General features: G+C 39.0%; 1 protein-coding gene across 2 annotated transcripts in view; it reads right to left on the bottom strand.

Moving 5' to 3' along the window:
- Positions 1-24,078, bottom strand: part of LOC117394626 (sodium channel protein type 4 subunit alpha-like) — a 143,744-nt gene that overhangs the window by 71,483 nt on the left and 48,183 nt on the right. Inside the window, exons 11-15 of one of the 2 annotated variants that reach the window (XM_059018847.1) lie at positions 23,564-23,917; positions 17,869-18,001; positions 13,461-13,699; positions 10,577-10,750; positions 8,201-8,557 (exon numbers count right to left, since the gene is read on the bottom strand). In XM_059018847.1, coding sequence (XP_058874830.1) covers positions 8,201-8,557; positions 10,577-10,750; positions 13,461-13,699; positions 17,869-18,001; positions 23,564-23,917 — 1,257 coding nt within the window. The remainder of the gene's footprint in view (positions 1-8,200; positions 8,558-10,576; positions 10,751-13,460; positions 13,700-17,868; positions 18,002-23,563; positions 23,918-24,078) is intronic. The other variant, XM_059018844.1, reaches the window with a different exon arrangement.

The following is a 24,078-nucleotide window of genomic DNA, read 5'->3' as shown; positions in this document are numbered from 1 at the left end:
ATCCAAACCTGAATTTTCTAAGCAAAAAGAATTGTATTCATATTTATTAACTCACAGTTCATAATGAAAAGAAATACAGCAAAACATATGCATAAACATAGCCTGGCAACCAGGAACCTCCCAAAGCATAGCCTACTATCTGATGAGGCTCACTCTTTAATGAATGAAATTCAAAGTTATCCTGAGCTTGAAATGTATATGCAACACCTGTTTATGTAAAAACATGTATAACATGTATCTTATAAGCTCCTTTTCCTTTTGGTGGTTACACTCCTATTCACAACACTCCAGGACAACAAACAGCTGGTGACTGCTTACAGCTTCCCTGTGAAAATGATTCTTTCTCGAGTAATTCAAAAAGAATATTCATTGAAGGGAAATCATGTCCCTTCTTCCAAGGACAGCCTGCCAGACATGGTAATTTACCCAGCCAGATGCAGCTGTTCTTCGCAAGGTCTGGTCCACAAAGAATCCAGTTGGCACAGACCTCCAGGTAAATCACCCTCAAGAGAGTCAAGAGTCAAGAGCACATGTTCATCATGCAATTCATGCACTGCAGCCTTCTTTCACACAGTACCTACACTTTTAATATAAAAAACTTGTGGTAATACTTTACATTAAGTGTCTTTAATTACTGTGTATTTGCATAGTAGTTACTTAGTAAATACATGTGTACTTACACATAATTACAATGTTATTATGCATAGTTACAATGTACTTAATGTACTTAATATAAAAACAAATACACCAGCAAATGCATTACACTCCATATTAATTCAAGTTTTAACATATGAGTTATTATTTTTGTTTTATATAAATGTATGCTTTCATGAATTAACAGCAGCCTAGAAAATCAATAATGAACTCATTATTGATAATGAACTCTTCTGGCTTCACTAACTGCATTCACCCACAGCATTTAGCAAAGACGGACACTGAGATAACCATGATCTATAATCCTGACATCAGTGTTATCAGCAGGGTAAATGGCACCATGGCGCTAATTACTCTGTTCTGGTAAAATGTGATAAAAAGGGTCTGTAGTCTCGATTCACTTGGCTTGCTCATAACCTATTTGCACAATAAAGTTGCTTCTAATCAATGTGGCAGAAATTCTAAATAAAGAACAAAAAATTAACATACAATTCCCTTTGATTCTTAAAAGAAGTCTTGATCTGAGCCCATTACTCAGGAGTCTGCAGCTCGCAGCTGGGTATTATAGCAACATCTGTGTGGGTCAGATTAATTCCTTTACAAACCAGGGACCTTTCTTTTTTGTCCTCTTTGATTTGCCAAAACCCTTTTTTGTTGCCTTTTGAACCATTTTGGATACAGTATAGCCCAGTTCTGTTTTTTTAGAATTCAAATAAAATCAGTTGATTGTTACCCCACATATTGTTGGAGCGTACCAAGTGGTTCTTTGCTTTACAAGCATTCTTCAAAGATGTCAGTGTTTTAGATGATGCTACGCATGTCGAGTCAGCACACTTCACAGTGTGTTATTTATAGAATATTATCTATTGGACTAGACACAAGCAGCTGACCTTTGTTACCATATCCTATCCTATCTTACTGGAAACAACAGGTGCACAGTGTACCAGGGATAGGAGCCACAGTACAGGGGAAGAACAAAGATTTAGAAGAAAATAAAACCAAGCTATATGCATGTGTGTGTGTCTATATATATATATATATATATATATATATATATATATATATATATATATATATGTTTATGTATTATTTCTGGATGTATAGTAATTGTTTAGAATTATTTTATTGTTGTATTGTCTATTATTGAGTATGGTTTATTTAGGTCTCTTTTTGTATTAGTGCTGGGCTATTGAGATGTACCTGTGCTAGCCCTGTGGGTGCAAAGTGAATAAAATAAACAGGAAAGTTCCACTGTTAGAATTTCATTGGTCTCAGATTTTCCTATCTGAAAAACGCACACTTTATGATAAAGGATAATTATATATATATATATATATATATATATATATATATATATATATATATATATATATATATATATATATATATAGATATATAGATACAGATATAGATATAGATATGCTGGTAATTTATTAGAAATTGATGGATAAGAATAGTTTACAATAGTATCCATTATATTATGACTGATTTGATAAAGTTTCTCTCAATTTTGCAATCAGGGTTCTGCCCATTTTTCATAATGTCAGTCGGCCACACTGTCAATTACAAGTATTTGTACAGTTTCTGCTGTTTAAACATTGTCACCTCAGAGTTGTTCATATCAGTGAGAAAGGGATCAAATACTGCAGGAAATTGTAATCTTCGCTTTGGCTTTTTGTTGCTTCCATGTACTATATAAGGTAACATCATTATTATTTGATTTTGTTACAACAGATGCAGCACTCAAATTCCTTTGCAGTGCATGTAAAGAGTCATTTCATGATGCAGGATTTCTATGTGGTTATTGGTGTGTTTGCAAGTGTGTCCTGCTTTAACTGGAGATGGAGCCCTGCCCTACTGCTTAGCTTTTAATACGCTAGAAGGAACCACACGGGTTGTTTGGTGAAGAAGGGAGATTTATTCTGAAACAATAAACAGAAAACAGGGGATCCAGTCCTCAAACGCAACACAGCTCACTGCAGACAGCATCCATTACATGTTTCAGGGAATCCAGTCCTCAAACGCAACACAGCTCACTGCAGACAGCATCCATTACATGTTTCAGGGAATCCAGTCCTCAAACGCAACACAGCTCACTGCAGACAGCATCCATTACATGTTTCAGGGGATCCAGTCCTCAAACGCAACACAGCTCACTGCAGACAGCATCCATTACATGTTTCAGGGAATCCAGTCCTCAAACGCAACACAGCTCACTGCAGACAGCATCCATTACATGTTTCAGGGGATCCAGTCCTCAAACGCAACACAGCTCACTGCAGACAGCATCCATTACATGTTTCAGGGGATCCAGTCCTCAAACGCAACACAGCTCACTGCAGACAGCATCCATTACATGTTTCAGGGGATCCAGTCCTCAAACGCAACACAGCTCACTGCAGACAGCACCCATTACATGTTTCAGGGAATCCAGTCCTCAAACGCAACACAGCTCACTGCAGACAGCATCCATTACATGTTTCAGGGAATCCAGTCCTCAAATGCAACACAGCTCACTGCAGACAGCATCCGTTACATGTTTCAGGGAATCCAGTCCTCAAACGCAACACAGCTCACTGCAGACAGCATCCATTACATGTTTCAGGGGATCCAGTCCTCAAACGCAACACAGCTCACTGCAGACAGCACCCATTACATGGCCGCAGGTTCAAACATGACAGAGCGCAATATACAAAATGGATGCCGTTGAGAACTGTAACCCTTTAAATGCTGAGTTTGTGATTATACCATTTCAGGAAGAATTTAAAAGCACAAGTATAGCAATGCAATCTATTGCAAGGTAAAGTTTATCTCAACGTTTCACTAGAAAGTGTGATTGTGCAGTGAACAGAAGAATCAGAATAATTATACTATGCTGCAACTATTGAACACTCACATGGAAATGGCCTTGTGAACTGCATATTGTTACCTGATGTAATTACTGTGGTAACCCTAAGGCACAGGCCATACACACTCATTCCATCAGTAGCTACCATGGAATAATGGTTACCATGGTTAGTGTTTCCTACAATCTCTGGTGCTACAGTTTTTTTGTTGTGATACTACATTGCTGTTTAAAGGTAGGCAGAGCAGTCTAAAGAGCCATCCCACTGCAGGTTAAACATGTGCAATGCAACGATTAAGCACCTTCGAAACAGACTGGGTTTGATTGTTTCAGCTGCTGATACAGTTGGAACAAAGAACTGGACTGAAGGGGCTAAGGTTGCCTACCCTTGATTTACAGTGATCATATTTTGAACTGCAGTACTCCACCATTTCCCCAAATAAGCATTACATAAAAACACACACACACACCCTTAATAGCATTGATTAGATCTGCACAATAAGACAGTTTGCAGCAATAAAACAGAACAAGCACATGCCAGTAGTCGACGCGGAGATCCACAGAAAGAGCTGCTTGATCTGACAGCATGCAAGAGAAAAGCACTTGACCTATTTCGGAAGGCACTTGTTACTTTGTGGGAACAATTTCCATTCCAGTAATATCACTATTCGTTTATTTTTGAGCTGGACTGTTTGCAGACAGTCAGCTATACTGCAGTTTTAACACAGCCCCACAAACGAGCATTGGCAAAACATTGTAAAATGCAATGCAGTACCACAGCTTGCTACAATGTACATTCCCAGGAAACCCCCACACAGGATAAAATTAAGCACACCACATATGAAAGTAGTTTTGCTTTGTCGACCTAGTACTCGTGACTTGACCATTGTGGTACCCTGCCCTTCGCATTGATGTGCTGTCTGTATCTCAGAAGACCCTAACCTATGTATAAATGTCTTATCAACATGTATATCATACACTAAAAAATTTAGGGAACTCGATGCCTATTAGAAAGAAATATTTTATATACTGTTTCCATTTAGCTGGGTATCTTGCAGAACTGTAAAAAAAAATAAATAAGATGAAGCAAATAAACAGACAAAAATATGGATTAATAACAGAAACCAGGGAAACACCCAGAAACCACTTGACATTGACAAGAAGATAATTACCAACACTCACTCTGGAAAATAGCACCTTGCACAAAAACAGACCCTGATATGACATTAGTCAATGAGAGAGCAAGACTGACTGACACTGAATTAACCACAGTGGAAGAGCTAATAAAAGAGAACCACTTGAAGCTAGCAGTCACAAATTCCAGTGTGCAGGACAAGAGCCAAGAACCCACTGAAGCACAATGGAAAGAGTTCACAAAGGTACAGCCTTTCACAAGGTGTATTTACTATAGGTAAATGAAGATCAAAGAATGTTTAAAATAAACCTTAAGAATCTTAAGAATAAACCTTAATAAAAGGAGATTCAGCCAAAATGACAAACCTTCCCAAGAACTACAGTATTAATTACTAAATGAAATGAGTTCCAGTTCCAGTATATGAGTAGAACACATGATAAAAATAGGCCCAGGCTACATTAAACTAATATGTTGCTCACTTCCACTGGGATTGTAAATCCTGTGATTTTAAAGTGACTTCCCTGCCAGAACCATTGCTTTGATTCATTTCAGTCATGTGATGAACATCAGTTTACAAAAAAACATGTGCTATATTTTCAAACTCCTAGGGAATGTCCCTCTTCCCAAACTATGCCTAACAAGACCCAATGGCAAAGGAGATATTTTAAATGACATCCTACATACAGCATGTGAGTGATACAAAACTTTCTTTATGAAGCTAGGCAGCCTGTGTAAATAAGAATATGTTTACCTCTCCAGTAGCAAATAACCTGGTTTGAATAATTCTAATTATCCACACAGGTGCACAAACAGAAAGCATACCTGGTCCCATGAGCCATGCGTCTCATACTAGAGGCTTGCAAGCCTTCTGTACTGTCCTACAGCAGTTTGCTTGTACAGTATTATGTATCCTCTGTATGCTCGTGCACGTTATCCCTCTTGAATAGGTTCTTATGGTGTGCTATCAGTGCCTGTCCTTGCATGCGTCAGCTGGTTCTCCTTTCACTCAAGCTTTGGGGTTTCTTTCTGTATGGTTTATGTGTGTGGTAACCCTAAACCCATTTATGCATTTATGGATTTAACCTGATGACTATTTAGGACACTGAGGTAAGCAAGGGCACTGTCTTATGCCAACAATTACAGGTTGGCTTTTTTGTCATCTTACAGATGGTACTCTAACTTGTGATACCACAGATGGAAATTGCATAGAATTGCTGATGCCATGGACAAATTATAGTGATAATAGATCATCTGGGTCCCTTTTGAATTCCTTCTTGACAATCAGACTGAAGGTTTGCAATGCTTTAAGCTCCAGCAACTTGCTTTGCTGATTATATACAGCCCTGGAGCAGCAGCAGCAGCAGCAGCAGTAAAATAAAACACTGGCTACATTGGGTTTTTAAAGAACTGACCTTTGGACAAACTGTTCTTTATAGCCATGGTATTGAAGGTTCATAGGCAGGCTATATTTACCATATCAATATATGCTATACACTGCAACATGTTGTGGACAACATTGAAAGTACTCTACAGTACTGTGTTCCATTCGGGGTGTTGAAAAGGCAACATTCTCCTTAAAACACTACTTCCCAGTGATTTGGGGCTGTAGTGTTGGTCTCTGTTTCATTCCTCATGCTTGGCTTGGCATCCATAGCTACAGACCCCCATTGGAATGTAGTGTTGCAGTCAGAGCCTGGCACGCAGCTCCAGAATGTGAAGCTACAACAGCAAAGGACTTGTTTATGGCTTTGGTGTTTACATGTATTATTAGAACAACCAGAGCAGGTAGGGTCTCCGACTGGCTCATGCCTGAACCTGGAAACCACTATTCTTTATTTCTCTGAGACTGTTATGCCGAAACAATAACGACACAGAGAGCATAGCACTTTACTGTAGCAGTAAAACAAAAGAAAAACAATAAAGCTATAATGAGGGCTAAATAAAATTATCATTTCTAGACCTACTTGGACCATTTAAACAATAGCCTGCTTTTAAGGGCCGCACTGAGTAACAAATACAAACAGATATTCGTAACGAATATAGATGCACCTTAATTTAGTTGTATCTGCTTTGTGTTTTAATCTAATTTATACACCCAGACATCCAAGACATATACACACTTTTATTGATGAACAAGTCATTTTATTCACCCTGAAATATTAAACATAAAAAACTGAGTTTTAACATCATTTTGTAGCAGAATGGCAGTTTCTCTCTTTTTCTCTCTCTCTCTCTCTCTTGCTGTCTGTCGGCCATGCCCCCTGCAGCACCAGCCTGTATTATTATTATTATTATTTATTTATTAGCAAACGCCCTTATCCAGGGCGACTTACAGTCGCAAACAAAAACATTTCAAGAATCACAGTACAAGTAATAATACAATTAAGAGCAAGATAAATACAATGACTTTGGTTCAAGCAAGTACTGTAATTCTCTGCCACTCGCTCATCTTGAGCAAGACGGTCACAGAACACAGACGGGCCGTATACATACAGTTAATTAACAACATTTAAACACTATCTACACTTGTTTCTTTTAAATTGCAATTTAAAACTCAATAGCTATTAAATAAAATACTTAATGAGTGGTACAAACTTGCTTCCTTTACTCAAACATTTAACATAAAGTTTTGACAGACACTTGTATCAGTTTAGTGCATATTCCTATGCACTAAACCAACTCCCCAGTAATGTTGTTGATGATCCTTCAAGAAGCTGCTTGATGAGATTCTGGGATCAATAAGCTACTAACAACCAAACGAGCAAGATGGGCCGAATGGCCTCCTCTCGTTTGTAAACATTATTATGTTCTTCTTATAAAACTTTCTTAAACTAACTTGACAGCACCCTTGGCAGATCCGCAATTATAAACCCTGTCACACTCCCTGCCAGCCACCCCAGGAGACCCCGTGTGCCCACCAGGAGAGCTCTGTATAGGACACTGGGACTGTAAGTGTACCAAAGTCAAGTAAGCAGCTGCTGTCTACAGCATTACTTTCCTAATACCCGACTACAATCTGATCATACTTCAGTATGTACTGTACAGAATCCCCAAAATAACTACTAAATAAATAAATAAATAAATAAATAAATAAATAAACAAACAATTGGGGGGTTTCAATTATACGTGGCTCCAATTACAGTATTATTTTAACCCAACTCATGGCTGCAAAGGATATAGCTCTCTTAGCTCACACATAATGAACAGACAAGGAATAAAACCTGCCAATTTCCCCCATTAGCAAACTGAATTTTGTTAATCTGCCGAAGCCCTATTTCGCGACACTGTTTAGCTTTTCATTTCATTTCAACGCTCAGCCACCTGAAACAGCGCTCACTAGCAAAGTCAGCCAAATTAAGTTACAGCCATGGAGTGATCACATGATCCAAATCACCTCACACGCCAGCCTTCTTGCAATCTAGCATCAAGCAAATGCTTCTGCCTAGCACTCTTACTCCTCTTAGTATATAGTCACTCCGAGTACATGAAGTGCCTTCAACCTGAGCTAAAAAAAATAAAAACCACAAAGTTTAAACATAAATGAATATACTTAATACAACACTTACCACTAGATTCCCAATCACCATGACCAGCATGAAGACAATGAGACACAGGGGCTCCCCTGCTACTTGCATACAATCCCACATGGTTTCAATCCACTCTCCGCACAGAACGCGGAAAACGATAAGGAAGGCGTGGAAGAAGTCTGTCATGTGCCACCGAGGCAGCTTGCAGTCCTTATTGATCTTGCAGACACAGTCAGTGTAGCTTTTCCCAAACAGCTGCATTCCCACCACGGCAAAGATGAAGACAATGATGGCCAGAACCAGGGTCAGGTTCCCCAAGGCACCTACAGAGTTCCCGATGATCTTAATCAGCGTGTTCAAGGTTGGCCACGACTTTGCCAGCTTGAAGACCCGTAACTGTGAAAAAGGGGGAAGAAGCATGCATGTCTTAAACAGCACCCCTGCAGCAAGTGTGAATTCAAATAATATGGGAGGAAGGGCCTTGTGAAGCTCCTAAATTATGAAATACTCTGCCTTCGTCTGTCAGGGAAGCTGGGACGCTGTTTTACAAAATAGCTTTCCTATCTTAGACTTCCTATTTTACAATCAAAACTGCATTTTCATTTTGTCCTTTTTTAAATTCCAATTATTTTACATTTTTGTAACAAGCTTTTTTTTTACAAATAAAACCACATTTTTTAAATGTCTGTTTTATTAGATGATGTTTTTCATGTAATGGTTTAAAGTGTTCATTTGTGCGTGTGTGTATGTGCTTGTGTGTGTGTGTGTGTGTGCATGTGTGTGTGTGTGAAGCGCTTTGAGATCCGTGGGATGAAAGACGATACAGAAATGTGAATTGTTGTTGTTCTTTGAAGATGTTTAAGCAGGATAGATCCACTGAGAAGCAACATCATGCTTTTCAGGGATGTCCTGACTCCTTATGAGGTGCTGGAAACTTAAGTTTTAGCTTGAAGGAACAACCCCAACTGAAACGCTACTTCCAGCTACCCTGAACATGCCCAACCTTTGTTAGCTTCTGAGACAATCAGAAAGCAGGAATGCCACGTGTACTGGTGATGAGCAAGAAAAGGGTAAAGGGAAGCAGATTTGCTGGTGTATTGGAACTTCCGTTCTAACACAAGACCACTAAGTTTCTGCTGTGGCAATGACAATATACATACAGTTCTTCTAAAAAAATACAGTAATACGGTACCATGAACTGAGAGAGCAGCTACTAAAGTATATGCATGCCAACAGGTTTACATCTGCAGCAGCAGCAATCGATTGAAATGTATGCAAAACCTTTTGAAACAAACATGCTGTGAGGGAATGGGGTTATGTTGCATTTAGCAGAACTAAAAACATCAGCGGTCGAAGGAATAACCTTCAAAGATTAAGTAATGAAAACAAAAAAAAAAAATGTATTTGTTAAATGTGTCCGGTTTAGCTGTAATCCTGTATTTTGTGTTGCTTGATCCTGCAGCTGACTCCTCTCGTCATGGGTAGAGCAGATTATACAAACAGTGGCTCCTGCAAGCTGATATATGCACTGCACTTTTACAAACACTTTTTTTGCAAGACATATTAAGCTTCCACAAGCATTATAGGAATTAAACACAGGCCAATCATTTATTAATTAGTCATTTAGCAAACGCTTTTATCGAGAGCAGCTTATAGGGACTAGGGGTGAACTATGCATTACAACTGCTGCTGCAGAGTCACATACAATAGGACCTTGTTTGTGTGTCTGTCTCATTCGAAGGCCGTACATGTTATGCTGTAATTGGTCTCTTCCAATAGGATCTTGTTTGTGTGTCTGTCTCATTCGAAGGGCGTACATGCGATGCTGTAATTGGAAACTAAACAATGCAACATAGTCTTGTTATTTTCGACAGATGTTCTCTTAAAAAAAAGTACACAGTTAAGATGTCCATTGTTTGCTCTTTATAGGACTGTGTAGTTTTCGGTTGTGTGACTCCTACAGTAAAGCTATGAATGATGTAGTAAGCTTTATGTTGCTTTGTTAGTTTAATGGGAAGTTCTGTCCCTTACCACAGTACATTTGCACTATAATTTTACAATACAATACAATACAATTCAATACAATACAATACAATACACATTTCTACAGTGCCCTTCATTAAAAGGATCCTAAGTGCTTCACACACACACACACACACACACACACACACACACACACAATTACATTGAAAACAGCCAAATCAAAATTGAATAAACTAGAAATTAAAAAAGACACAAATGATTTAAAAAGTGACTAAAACAAAAACAATTAGGCAATTGGAATAAAAAAATAAATTTAAAAAAAACAAAACACATTTTGCTGTTTTCCTATGCTAGCCATGCCAAGGTATCTACTTTACCACAGTTTACCGTGGTTTACCTGGAGAGTGAAAGCTTAAACAGAAACAGAATTACCAGTCTGAAAGAACGCAGCACAGACAGCCCTTCCACATTGGAGAGACCCAGCTCCATCAGACTGAGGCAGACGATGATGCTGTCAAAGATGTTCCAGCCCTGCTGGAAGTATTCGTAGGGATCCATGGCAACGATTTTAAACAGCATCTCCGCAGTGAAGATTCCAGTGAACACCTGTGGGGGGGGGGGACAGGAAGTGATGTCAGCCTTGGGGTATTCCGTTCACAGACACTGTGGGGGAGGAACAGGAAGTGATGTCTGTCTCAGGGTGTCATGTTCACAAACACTGTGGGGGGAACAGGAAGTGATGTCTGTCTCAGGGTGTCATGTTCACAAACACTGTGGGGGGAACAGGAAGTGATGTCTGTCTTGGGGTATTCCGTTCACAGACACTGTGTGGGGGGACAGGAAGTGATGTCTGTATCGAGGTATGCTGTTCACAGACATTGTGTGAGGGGGACAGGAAGTGATGTCTGTCTCAGGGTGTCATGTTTACAAACACTGTGTTAGGGGGGACAGGAAGTGATGTCTGTCTCAGGGTATCATGTTCACAAACACTTATTAAAGAGTGGCTCTGCCGAAGACCCTGCCAAACCAACACTGTTTATAAGGTCAGGATATATTAACATTCAAGCCATTTTAGCCTTTTAGTGCAAAATTGCAAATGTGTTTAAAAGCATGAAACTGATAACATGACAATTGAACAATTGCATTTGTTTTATTTAGCATGTATTCTTGTTGATTATAGCGTTTGGTGTACAGTGGTTTGGTTTCCATAACAGTGCTGATAAGTGGGTTAAATGGTATGTTTGAACATGTGCAGAGGAGGATTATCTGATGTCATAAGGATCGGATTCCTTTCAGAGCTCCGGTTGTCCACATATCGTCATTACAACTCCCAGCTAAAAGACTGAGATAGTGCAAATCACTGACATAGTGCAAAGCACTGACATAGTGCAAAGCACCGACATTGTGCAAAGCACCGACATTGTGCAAAGCACTGACATTGTGCAAAGCACTGACATTGTTTTTGAGGATCCTTACAAGCAAAGATGCATAAATTAAATTGAAAAAGACACTTGCAGTACCTGTATCTGGAAACGTTTGTCTGTTAGACAATTTTTTTTATTTTTTTTAGTTTCTTCCCTTACATGTATTATATGAGTGCTCATAGGTGCTGTGCACCACATGGGTTAAAATACATCAGTCATATTTTAGACGGTTGATACTATATCAGCCCAATGGTGATTCAGTGCAGATCAATAGAAAGTCCTTATAAAGTGCAATACCTTTCAAATTTACCGTGAGTCTATTTACGGCTGTCTCTAAACATTGTTAATTTGCATTCCTTGAGGGATTTCTTCATGGAGCAGAAGATGTCTGATAATATAATAAAATGTTTATACCTGCTCACCCAAGACTATAGAGACACTCTTAAAGGGTTTACTGCAAAACACGAATCCCCTTCGTCTGGGTGACTGCAGTAGAACATCTGTATTAATGAACATTTGAAATGTCCAGTGGGGATCCTGTTTATCCTCTTATACTTTACAGAGCCACTCAGACATGGCATTACTGAACAAAGGTCTTCATCGATCATCTGACAACACCGTCACCACCATTTAATCTAATAAAGCCACTCCAATACTTTTATAAATACAGTTTGCTTCAATCAGGCTTACACTGCTAATACAGCTGGAGTTAAAGTTCCTGATGTAAGAACATTTTTTAATGTGATTTATAAATGATCAATTAATGGACTAACAAAGGAGTGCTGTGTTACTGTGCATATAATCCTGTGCAGAGCTCCCAAAGCAGTCTGACCACGTCACGTTCATTACTGACTGAGGCCCTCTCTCAAGTTACAGAGCACCCAGTAGACTTTACAACAAACATGCTCCCTTTTTGTATCCCGTGCTGTACCTCTCGCAGCGATACATACCGCTAGTTGTTTTGATCATTTTAATCACGCATCCTGGGGAATAAAACCAGCTGGGGAATAACACCCAACACATTTGATTGTTGGCACTCAGAAACTGCAAAGAAACAGAAGGAGGAGCCGGCGTGGTAAGGTTTCTGCCGGAGTAACATTGTGGAAAATAATATCTTACTGAATAAGTTCAGACATGTTGTTTTCCAAAGAGGCCTGGGTTTATTTGTCATCACACATTCCGTTCCCCCAGCCTCACAATCGGTCCCACAAGCCACGGATAGTCAGGTATACGCACAGTACAGTAAGAATTCACCGTCCAGTCTTTAGTACCAGCTCCGAAAAACATTCACATTACATTTTCCTTTGATACGTTTCTGATTTCACTGCACACTGTTAACTGCCATGTGCTTCAATAACTGAGCGTCCAGCTCCATTCACTGTAATCACACTCCCACAATGCATCTCCTCCATTGTGAGAAGTAGGCATCAGTCTCCAAAAAGTCCAGACCCTTAAGTACAGAGCTAGAATGTATATATTTGGGACCATTACACCGTGAAATGTGTTTACATCATTGAGGTATAGACACTTCAGGATTGAGGTAACTGAGGCTGATGCTGTAAACGTTATAGGCTGATTCTACAACACTTCACAAATTGAGGACAGGATTTGAAAAGCTATTTACTCCAACTCGGCATTAACCATCCAACATTAAATGGTGGTTTGGTGCATTTTTACTTTCTGAAAAAATATGTTTGAGAATTTAGCCCAGCGACTTTCATAATCTATTTGAGCTCCATCAGGGTATGGAAACCTCCACATGCATATGAAAATAATAGACTATTTATATTCTGTGCAATACAGCCTTGCCATATTTTTTTTAAAAGGTTAGCTAAGCATAAGCTTATTGGCCATGCGACACCACTGCAGCAGCCAATGAACATTCAGCTTACCAGGTTACCCACAAACAGCATTTTGCTAAAGTCATCTGTCATTGGGTAGTGCTCCAGAGCCATGAAGAGGGTGTTGAGGACGATGCAGATGGTAATAGCCAGGTCGAGAAAGGGGTCCATCACCACGATATTCACCATTTCTTTCACCCTCAGCCACAGCGGACAGCAGTCCCAGATGAGATACCTCTGTGCAAAGCGATACCAGCAGGGGTGGCACTTCTGATGAGACTCTTCCAGTTCTACAAATAAATCACCCGCAAACAATATTGAATTAACTTGGAATGGCAGGCTGCGTATTTACAAGCTAGTGCTGTAGCTCTCCGACGTGGGACACACAACTGTACAGAAATCTCCATAGGCAGTTACTGTACAATATATGTAATCAGGATTTGAACTGTGTATTTACATAGTAGTTACTTTGTAAATATAAGTGTACTTATATATAATTACAATGTTATTATGCATAGTTACTATGTGTACATCTTTTTGCATGATATATGTAAGTACACATTTGTATCAGAAAAGGGTTAGAGTTAGGTTTAGAGTTAGGGGGGTTAGAGTTACAGTGCCAAGAAAAAGTTTGTGAACCCCAATGATAATTATGGAAATTCCATAGTTTTTCCATGATAGCCTTCTTTTCTTAAATATCCAATGGGGTTTATATTAACCAATTCCATGTCTTTTGAAACAAAATGATGTATGAATTAGACAAACAATGAGAAATTAAGATTCAGGGTATGTAAAAAAGTGAACCCCTGATTTTATCAGCTCAATTAAGGGTATAATTAGAATCAGGTGTTTAAATAATTAGGTAGATCTTCAGGTGTGAGTTTATTGGCCCCACCCCAGAAACTTTGTGAGTTTGGTCTTCACCATACAGGTGTGTGGAAACACATCATGCCATGATCAAAAGAAATCTCTGAGGACCTCAGAAAAACAGTTATTGATGCTCATCAGTCGAAAAAGGGTTACAAAACCATTTCTAAGGATTCGGGGCTCCACCAATCAACTGTCAGACAGATAGTCTACAAATGGAGAAAGTTCAAGACCATAGTCACTCTACCCAGGAGCGGTCGTCCTAGGTTAGGTTTAGGGATAGGGATAGGGATAGGATTATGGATTAGGGATAGGGATAGGGATAGGGTTAGGATTAGGATTAGGAATAGGGATAGGGATAGGGAAAAGAATAGGGATAGGATTAGGGATAGGGATAGGGTTAGGAATAGGGTTAGGGATAGGGATAAGGTTAGTGTTATGTTATGCAACAAAATGTATATATTAAGTACATTGTAACTATGCATAATGCCATTGTAATTATGTGTAAGTACACATGTATTTACTAAGTAACTACAATGTAAGTACACAGTAATTGGAAACACTTCATATAAAGTGTTATCATGTATTCTCATGCAGTAACATCTAAGGCTGGGACTGGGAGTTTACTCATATACATACACGTGCATGGACCACATTAACATTCTTTTTTTTGCACAGTATTTTTGCTCTTAGCCATGCCTTTACTATAATTTCACTCCGTACTTACCACACTTTCCCAGGTTTATACCTTGCTTTACCATACATATCTGTGATTGACTTATCTCGCCTGTGCTTTACAATGCTTCCACTGTAGTTTACTGATTGCTACATACAGGCATGCTTTCAGTCTTGTTTGGAAAAGTCTCTTCTGTGACTGTGCTTCGGTCCCCCAGCCCAGTCAATGCTTAGCTGGCTGACTAGCAGTGCAGTATGGCCTGTTTCACATAGGCCTTCGAAAGCTTGACGTGACTTTAATTTATTTTTTACTGAAATGACCAAACATTACCAATAATTAAATCTTCCATTAATGGCAAAATCTCTTGGATTAGTAAATATAACCGATTCGATAACGTATTGTGTTAAATTAATTGAATTATTAATTACATTTAAATTACTTTCAATTAAAAGGAATGTGTCCTTTCCACAAGTTGTCACTATTCATATTTCTTCTGATTCTTTAAAATAGCTTTGAGTAATATGTTTTGAGCGCGGTCTGGGGTAAATCCAATTGTAATCTAAACTGCAATGATATGTATTACTGGTTGTTCTAACTGAAATCTAAAGCTACCCTAGCAGGGTATTCTTGGACAGTAGTGAATGGGGACACTGTGAAGCAAATAAACAGTAATCAGAGCCTGGTCCTTTCAGAGTCTTCTACGACAGAATCTGGATTGGCTTTTTGTCTAGAAACCAATGCAAGGAATATAAATAAGAGCTGATCTACACTAACGGCAGACTATTCTACTGGACACAAATGCACAAAAGCAGAATCATTTTGTAAAGCTTTTTTTAAAATTATTGTTATCTATGGTGAATATTTAGTGGAACCTGAATTTTATGACTCTTGAATGTCAAGAATGAGAACTCCCGGTGTGACCCAACTCCCGTGAAGTACTGAGATACTGTCTGATATTGTTCTCCTTGTATATATATATATATATATATATATATATATATATATATATATATATATATATATATATGTATATATATATAGACTCTGCCAGCCTTTATTGATTTTGGCAAAACAACCAAAGACTAAACCTCCTGTAAACACAGAAATCATAAGCTATCGTTTCCTACCAACATTGACCTCTGAAATTCTAGACAGGGCTAATACGAGAATGTTTTATTGTCACATAATAAAAAAGGTCAGCCAAACAAGTTTTAATTTCTGTTTAGTACAATAGGGTATTGTACCAGACACACAACAGAAACATCTGTCCGCCCAGTGATTCAATTCTGCTGTTAAACCCTTTCAGTCCTGGTGGGACTTAACCTAGGTGCCAGTCTGAGGTAGTGTATAATTAGATGTTGAAAAAAATATTTATGTATACTCAGTAAAGGAGTTCCTTCTTCAGCTTGATAAAAATAATTCAGGATCAAAGGGGTTAATAAACATCGTTCATTTCGCGTCCTCCAACAAATTCTCTTTTGAAGACATTTCCAAAAATCTAGGACATGCTGCATTGCTCCTGACCCACACTGAACTGGTCATTTAATTTCTTTCAGCAATGCCTTCTGAATTAGTAAGTACAGTAAACCTCATTTATCCACACCCCATTCATTCGCGACTTCAATTATCAGCGGCTCCCTGACGAGTTTTATGTTGCCAATGTATACTTAATGCCTGCGGTGCGCACACACACACACACACACATACACACACACACACACACACACACGCACACACACACACACACACAAACACACACACAAGCACACACACATACATACACACACAAGCACACACACACACACACACACACACGCACACACACATACACACGCACATACACACACACACACACACACACACACACACATACAAACACACACACAAGCGCACACACACACGCACACACACACACACACACACGCACACACACACTCACACACACACACACGCACACACACATACACACGCACATACACACACACACACACACACACACACACACACACACATACACACACACGCGCGCACACACACACACACACACACACACACACACACACACACACATACACACACACACACACACGCACACACACACTCACACACACGCACACACACACACACAAAGACGCATGCGTCAGTCTAAAACCTGTAGAGCAGACATCAAGACAGCAGCGCAACAGATGCGAGGATTCATTTTTTGGTATGAACAGCAGAAGAATGCCGATTCTGTAAAATCAGCTCTCCAGAGGCAGTTACTTATGTACCTGTGTCCCTCCAAGCGCATGGATAAACGGAGTTCCACTGTATTTGAATCTGAACTGAGTGGGAATCCTTAGTCTACCAGCTGAATGAAAGGTTTCATCCCTGTGTTTATAAAGCTTCAGAAGAACACTTGTTGCTCCTCTTTGTCAGCTCATGTGTGGCAGTTCCGTTCTGACACTAAGCAGGGCAGCAGATGCAATCCGGGGTGTTATTAGGGTGGGAGAGGAGTTACCATTATTACCATTAGTACCCTGGTTTCTGTGCATTGGAAGATGTGCAATATATACAACATGCACATATTCCATATAGTTTACTATGGTGTTCATGCTTGACACAAAAGCTGTCCCTGTCAACAGAAGGTAGGAAGAACATTTTTACACAGAGAGTTATAACTGCATGCAATAGCCCAGCAGGTGACATAGTAGGATCGAAAACAATGGGGGACATTTAAAACAAGACTGGATTGTGTGCTTTTAAATGAGTTCCCCCAGTAGGGGAGAATGGTGTGCTAACAAGGGATGAGCCTTGATGGGCCAAATGGTGTGTTATCACTCCCAAACTTTTCTTATGTTCTTATGTTAGCTACTTGTGAACTCTATTATCAGACTTGAAGAACATACATTTTAAGACAGCAGTATGAGCTCTCACCTTCCATGGCGTTGGTGAGAACGCTGGCTGCACTCAGAGCTCGTTCTCTCTGGAATGTCTCGCCCCAGGTATCCACGGACAGCCGGTGAGCATTCTGCCTGCTGCTAAATTCATTTTCAGGGAAGGTTTTCTGCTAAAAACAAAGAACATAAGAGCGTAAGAAAAATGATGAATGAGAGGAGGCTGTTCAAACAATCACTGCAAGTCTGGTTTCTACAATAGTAACCGATCGACTTCAGAACTGTTAAGTAATAATACATGGCTAATCCTTTCATACCCTCATCACTCTTTGTGTAATGAAGTCTCCTACCCACTGCCTCATCACTCTCTGTGTAATGAAGAGGCTCTTACCCACTGCCTCATCACTCTGTGTAAAGAAGCCCCTCCTACCTGCTGCCTCATCACTCTCTGTGTAATGAAGAGTCTCCTATGCGCTGCCTCATCACTCTTTGTGTAATGAAGTCTCCTACCCACTGCCTCATCACTCTGTGTAATGAAGAGTCTCCCACCCACTGCCTCATCACTCTCTGTCCTTTCTCCTACCCACTGCCTCATCACTCTGTGTAAAGAAGCCCCTCCTACCTGCTGCTTCATCACTCTCTGAGTAATGAAGAGTCTCCTATGTGCTGCCTCATCATTCTCTGTGTAATGAAGAGTCTCCTACGTGCTGCCTCTTCACTCTCTGTGTAAAGAAGCACCTCCTACCCACTGCCCTAGTTCATGTCTAACTCGGTGTCCTGTGCTCCTGGTTTCTGTGCTATGCTTTGCTATGCTATGCTAAGATTTCAGACTTAATAATCTTCATTTCAAAAACTTAAAGTTTTGTAAACCTCCATAAATAACTCACAAGCAAACCCAAACTCCAGTCCAACTTGGGAGACAGAGAAACAATTTGCAGAAGTTGCTGTAATGCTCTTCTGTTTCCATTGGGGGTGTCCATTTACCTGATATAGTGTACAATGTGGTGACATGTCTGAGATTTACTGGCTGGGGTTCAAACCTTCTAGTGATAAGTCCTTTGCGCTTCTTATTGAACCATGCTACACTCTCAAGACAAGAACAGATATATTTCAATAATAGACTAGATAAATCATTCAATGATCCGATAAACCCGTAATGAACTTGTCTGTGGAATAACATGAGCCACTTGGAATATATAAGAAGTGGGGTCATATCCTGGTTTCAATAATGCAGGCTATAGATTATAGATTTGGAGGACGACATGTGCTAAGCACAGTTCAAAATGATGTCTTTCACCATCACTTGTTGACTCCTTAATGGTGTCACATGTTAAAGTCACAAGTCCAGTCAATGAATTTCACAAGTGACGACGGGACAGCATGCAGCTGCACAGAATGCATTGCAGCTGAACACTGACAACCCCTGAAGACAGGAGATTGAACACTGACAACCCCACCTGTCTGCACACCCCTACAGCAGTGTGCTGCTTCTGGAGCGTTTGAGTTTCTTTAAAATAAGTAAATTCACTTGCATTTGAGTACCAGTCCTGAGTTCCTTCACTTCTCGAAGTTGACCGGAAAGCAAAAAAAGAAATGCTTCAGAAATACTAAAGGCTGGTTATGGGGAAGAATATTAGTGCTACAATGTGCACTGAAGCCTGTGCAACATTGAATTGCTTCCCCACAATCAGCCTTGAGAATCATACTGAAGACACATAAGATATTAAACGGGTTGGAAATTATATATTAGGAAAATGTACAGTAGATGATAAAGTTATCCCTTAATACTCCTGAAGATTACCAATGACTTCTGTATTTATATGTGCTTGATGTAAATGGTGTACATAATAAGACTGCATGGCAAATATGTTGTGTGTCCACTTTACACAAATGATAGGGATTTTGATTCAATTATTCCATATTTGCATATCTGTGATGAATTTGTAATTATTTAATGCCCTTCTGCTCCTCACTAATCGCTGACACGGCGCTCTGACTGTCATTTTGGACAACCACATGTTTTGGGTAGTGGAATACCTGGTCTGCCTTACACAAGAGAACAGTCCCCTAAGTGCATCTCAAATGAGCATCTGTTGCCATGGCGCTGGGGCTACATTTCCTAGACAACGAGGAGTCTCCCCCTCCCCACTGCTATTTCAAACTCTCTGGGGAGACTGTTTGTTATTTCATTCTTATGCCACACGTTGTGGATGTTTAAATGTTTAAAGCTAGACAACAAATTCTCTATTGACATTTCTGCTTAGATTGTTTACCAGACTTACTAACTAATGTCCTTTTTTGTTCACTTTTGCTTTTGAAAAGATGTTAAAGCTGTTAAAGCTGAATTTCTGAAGTAATTATTATAATTGTTTTAAATGATCACTATGGATATGCCGCTGTAATTTCTATCCCCTCTACAGCTGTGCCAAACGTGGGTTAGTACATGGAAAATCTCAACATGGAATATAGAGGCTCCTGCATGCTTTTTTTGAAAACTAAATAAAGAAATGAAAAATAAACAAACATACAAACCAAAAGTCGTCCAGTTTCAGACAACAATAAATAAATAAATAAATAAATAAATAAATAAATAAATAAATAAATAGAAAACTGACTTTGTAAGAAAGGGTGCATGGAACCAATATAAATCCCTTTGCAACAGATTTGCATGGGATATACCACGATCAAAACAAAGGCAGAAAAAATAAATCTGGGTTTGGAGGGCTTTTCCAGGCTCAGCCCCAGAACAAGAGGTAAGAAATGGATTTTAAAGTCTTGGTTATAATTAAGGGGGTTTTATCTTGACATTTTCTATTGATTGATTAATCATCCAACCGATGAATCGATTAATCACACCTGTTTGCTTGTGATATGAAATTATATTGAAAGAAAACCACTTCGAGGCAGATGTTTGTGAAAGCAATCCAGGTAATGTTTGTTCTTGTGTCTCCCGGATTATGCCTTTCCCGATTATACAAACAGGAATATGAACTGATATTCCTGCAGGTTTGAAGCTGCCAGAGTAATGCACTGACGACACACATGTACTAAAACCAGGACTCCTTAATCATGAATCGATTAAAAACCCCATTATAAATATTGCGATTATTGTCTGATTAATAGAAACCAAAGCAAGTTATTTATATATAAAAAAGTTGCCTTTCTGTAAAAAATCTAATCATCCTAATGTATCTAAATGTCACTGTTTTAAAATAATACCCACCTAGCTCACTAGTGGTAAAGAACTGACTGTTATCTTGTATTAAATGAGTCTGGCTTAAAAGCAAAACCCTTTAAAACATGAACAGCACAAATCCTTGAAGAATTCATTAAAGACAAATCCTCAGTTCAGCGTTGCTTCAATTGGCTTTAAACAAACCCTACCTCTGGGTGCACTATGCTGTACTCAGCAGCACACTTTATAAGCTTACATCACTGCAAACTTCAGCACCGGCACATCACATCACCCATTCGATTCTGTTCTTTTTCAGTTCCTCTCTCCCACATGTGCACAAATGTTAAAGTGATAGTACAGATTTTTTTATAATAAATGTGTTACTTACAGTTGCACCTTGTGCAGTCTTTATTTTTGCTCTGTGTTTGTGGGTATTTATATGTCACAGTCAGACTTCTTGTGCTTTCTATAAGGGCATGCCAGGAAATAACAAAACAAAGTGGGATTCAATCTAAAAATACTATACTGTACTAAAAAAGCCTGATTGACTGTCCTCGTAGAAGAGAGAAATAACAGAAATAAATGTTTTGATTGAATCCCTTCTTTAGGGTGGGAAATGTGAAAGATTCTGCTGGTGAATTTCCACTGCAGCTAGACTCAAAGGGCAGGCTTTTCAAAAACCAGTGTTATTGTATTGAACTCATGGTGTAGTAATGAGAGCTTTAGTAGCAAGTGATTTTCAAATGAAATGTGTTAATTAAATCAATCCGTTAACGCTTTGACATTGTACACTGTACATAAAGTGTGGGGGGAGTCTGACAACATTACAAATACATCTAGGCAAAATCCATGTCAATGATCTCGATCACATTCCTAGTGCATCACACAGTACGTTTACATGACAAAGCGTTTTCTGAAAACTAATGTTTTCGGAAAACTGAATCAGAAAACTGATTTTCTTAAAACGTCACTTTTCTGTGTTTACATGATTAACGATAGAAAATCTAATTAGAATTCAACTGTATACATGGATTGAAGTTTTTGGAAAATGCAGGATATTTTCGCATGCAAAAGTATCGTAGCCTAAGTACGATTTGAACAGACCGGACATTTCTGCAATAGAACGGAGACCAATCCAATAACTCATGTGCTTCAGTATGGGCTATTAACAAATACATACAGACTTTAACAAATATATTACTTTATCCCTAACTAGACAAATGGATGCATGCAGACTGACTACAGATTATTATTATTTTCTCTGTTTTCTAAAACCACGTGCAGGAATGAAGGGCAAAGTTTACACATGCTCAGTACGCTATCGGAATAAGTTTTCAGAAAAGTGTGTTTACATGACATACATTTTGTTAGTTTTTGGAATTTAATCGAAAATTTCTAGGTGCTGTTTTCCGAAAACTGACTTTGGGAATATTCCGATACATTTCCCGAAAACTGTGTTTACATGACTTTTGATATCGGAATTAGTTTTCCAAAAAATATCGGACTTCTTATGCTCGTGTAAACACATTGACTGTGTGTCCTTGACACCTGTTCTTCATTCTTGTGTGGATAAGACACAGGTGTTAAAAGCAAATCCGCAATCACTTAAGGAAACTTTATTGTAATATCTAATATGCAGTTTTCTATACCAAGATTTCAGTGATATAACTCAAATAAAATCTACAGTAGAGGTCAGCTGTCACATAATGTACATATGCAGAATTCAAATAGGCTACAGTTGCATTGACAATTTATTGGTAGTCACTGTGTGAAAATAATGGTATATAATTTTAGAAATACAACAAACTTTCAGTAAGGTTACAAATGGTTAAAATAAGTGAATAAATCTAATTCATAACCACAAGTATAGAAAAGGCTAAAATATTTTCATAACTACAAATACTGAATTATCAAGGTCGTCTGTAGGAATTTAAACCTGGTCCTGTACACTCTCTGTATCGTCGTCGTCACAGACATGGTCTGTTAAATTTCTGTTTCAAGGTGAGTTATACTCTTTCACTAATTAAAACCCTCTTTTTCCAAGTGCAAATTAACTCCTGATAAATGATGACAAGTAACACGGATTTGCTTTTAAATTCCCACACAAACAAAAGAAATAGTGGCAAGAAGCACTGCTCATTAAGATATTAACATTATTTTTTAAATCAACATAATTTCGGAAATCACATTAGGACAATTATTTAATAATGAAATAGGCGTAATGACCGCTTGAAAATGCCAAAATCAATGCAACATACTGATTTCTTGATTAACACTGGAGTTACCATTGACGAGTTTCTTCATTTTCTTCTACCAACTACTGCGCGAGTCAAACAACCCTGAAACACTGTTCATTTTAAAGATTGCTTTCGAACCTGTCAGACATGGAATGTAAATGACTCGTTGGGTGAACTGCACAGTATCAAGGATACAAAAGATCCCATCAGATGTACTTTGTGTCCAGTTACGAGAGCCCACAAGCACATCCAGCAGCACACGAGCACACTGGCTTCAAACAATCCAAACGGACACTATGAGGGAAGGGTCATTGTGTACTCACGTTGTCTTCCGTCGTTGGCAGATCCACCATCACTGCAGGCAGGGTTAGTGATGAAGGGGGCCCCAAAGACACCACTCCATTGTGATCCATATGGATGTTCAACTTCCCGTTGATGGTCAGGCTAGGGATGTTGGTTTGAGAGCAATGGCTGGCTATGCTTAGGCTGCTGTTCTTCCTCCTGGACCAGGGTACCAATAGTGAACCTGTGCGGCTGTCGCTGTCCCCCGGCACACTGTACTCATCATCCGCAAAATCCGCCTCGGAGTCCTTGTTTCGGGGGCGGAAATGAAAGATGCTTCCATGGCTTCCCCTTCTGCTGGCAGAGAGGAGCGCCCGGCTAATGCACGGGTGAGTCTGAAAGGATGCCAAGCGGATATAACCATAGGAATGAGTACTAACTGTATTAAGTCTTATTTAAATTTAAATCAGCTAAATCTATTTTTTATTTTCCTTGAGACATATTTATGTATATATGTATAAAAAATTAAATGCTTTTTTTTTTTTTTAGCACATCC

This window comes from Acipenser ruthenus, chromosome 3 (genome assembly GCF_902713425.1).
Source record: "Acipenser ruthenus chromosome 3, fAciRut3.2 maternal haplotype, whole genome shotgun sequence".
Classification (NCBI taxonomy): Eukaryota; Metazoa; Chordata; class Actinopteri; order Acipenseriformes; family Acipenseridae; genus Acipenser; species Acipenser ruthenus.
The sequence above is the reverse complement of the archived record's forward strand: the minus strand, read 5'-3'. Positions and strand labels throughout refer to the sequence as shown.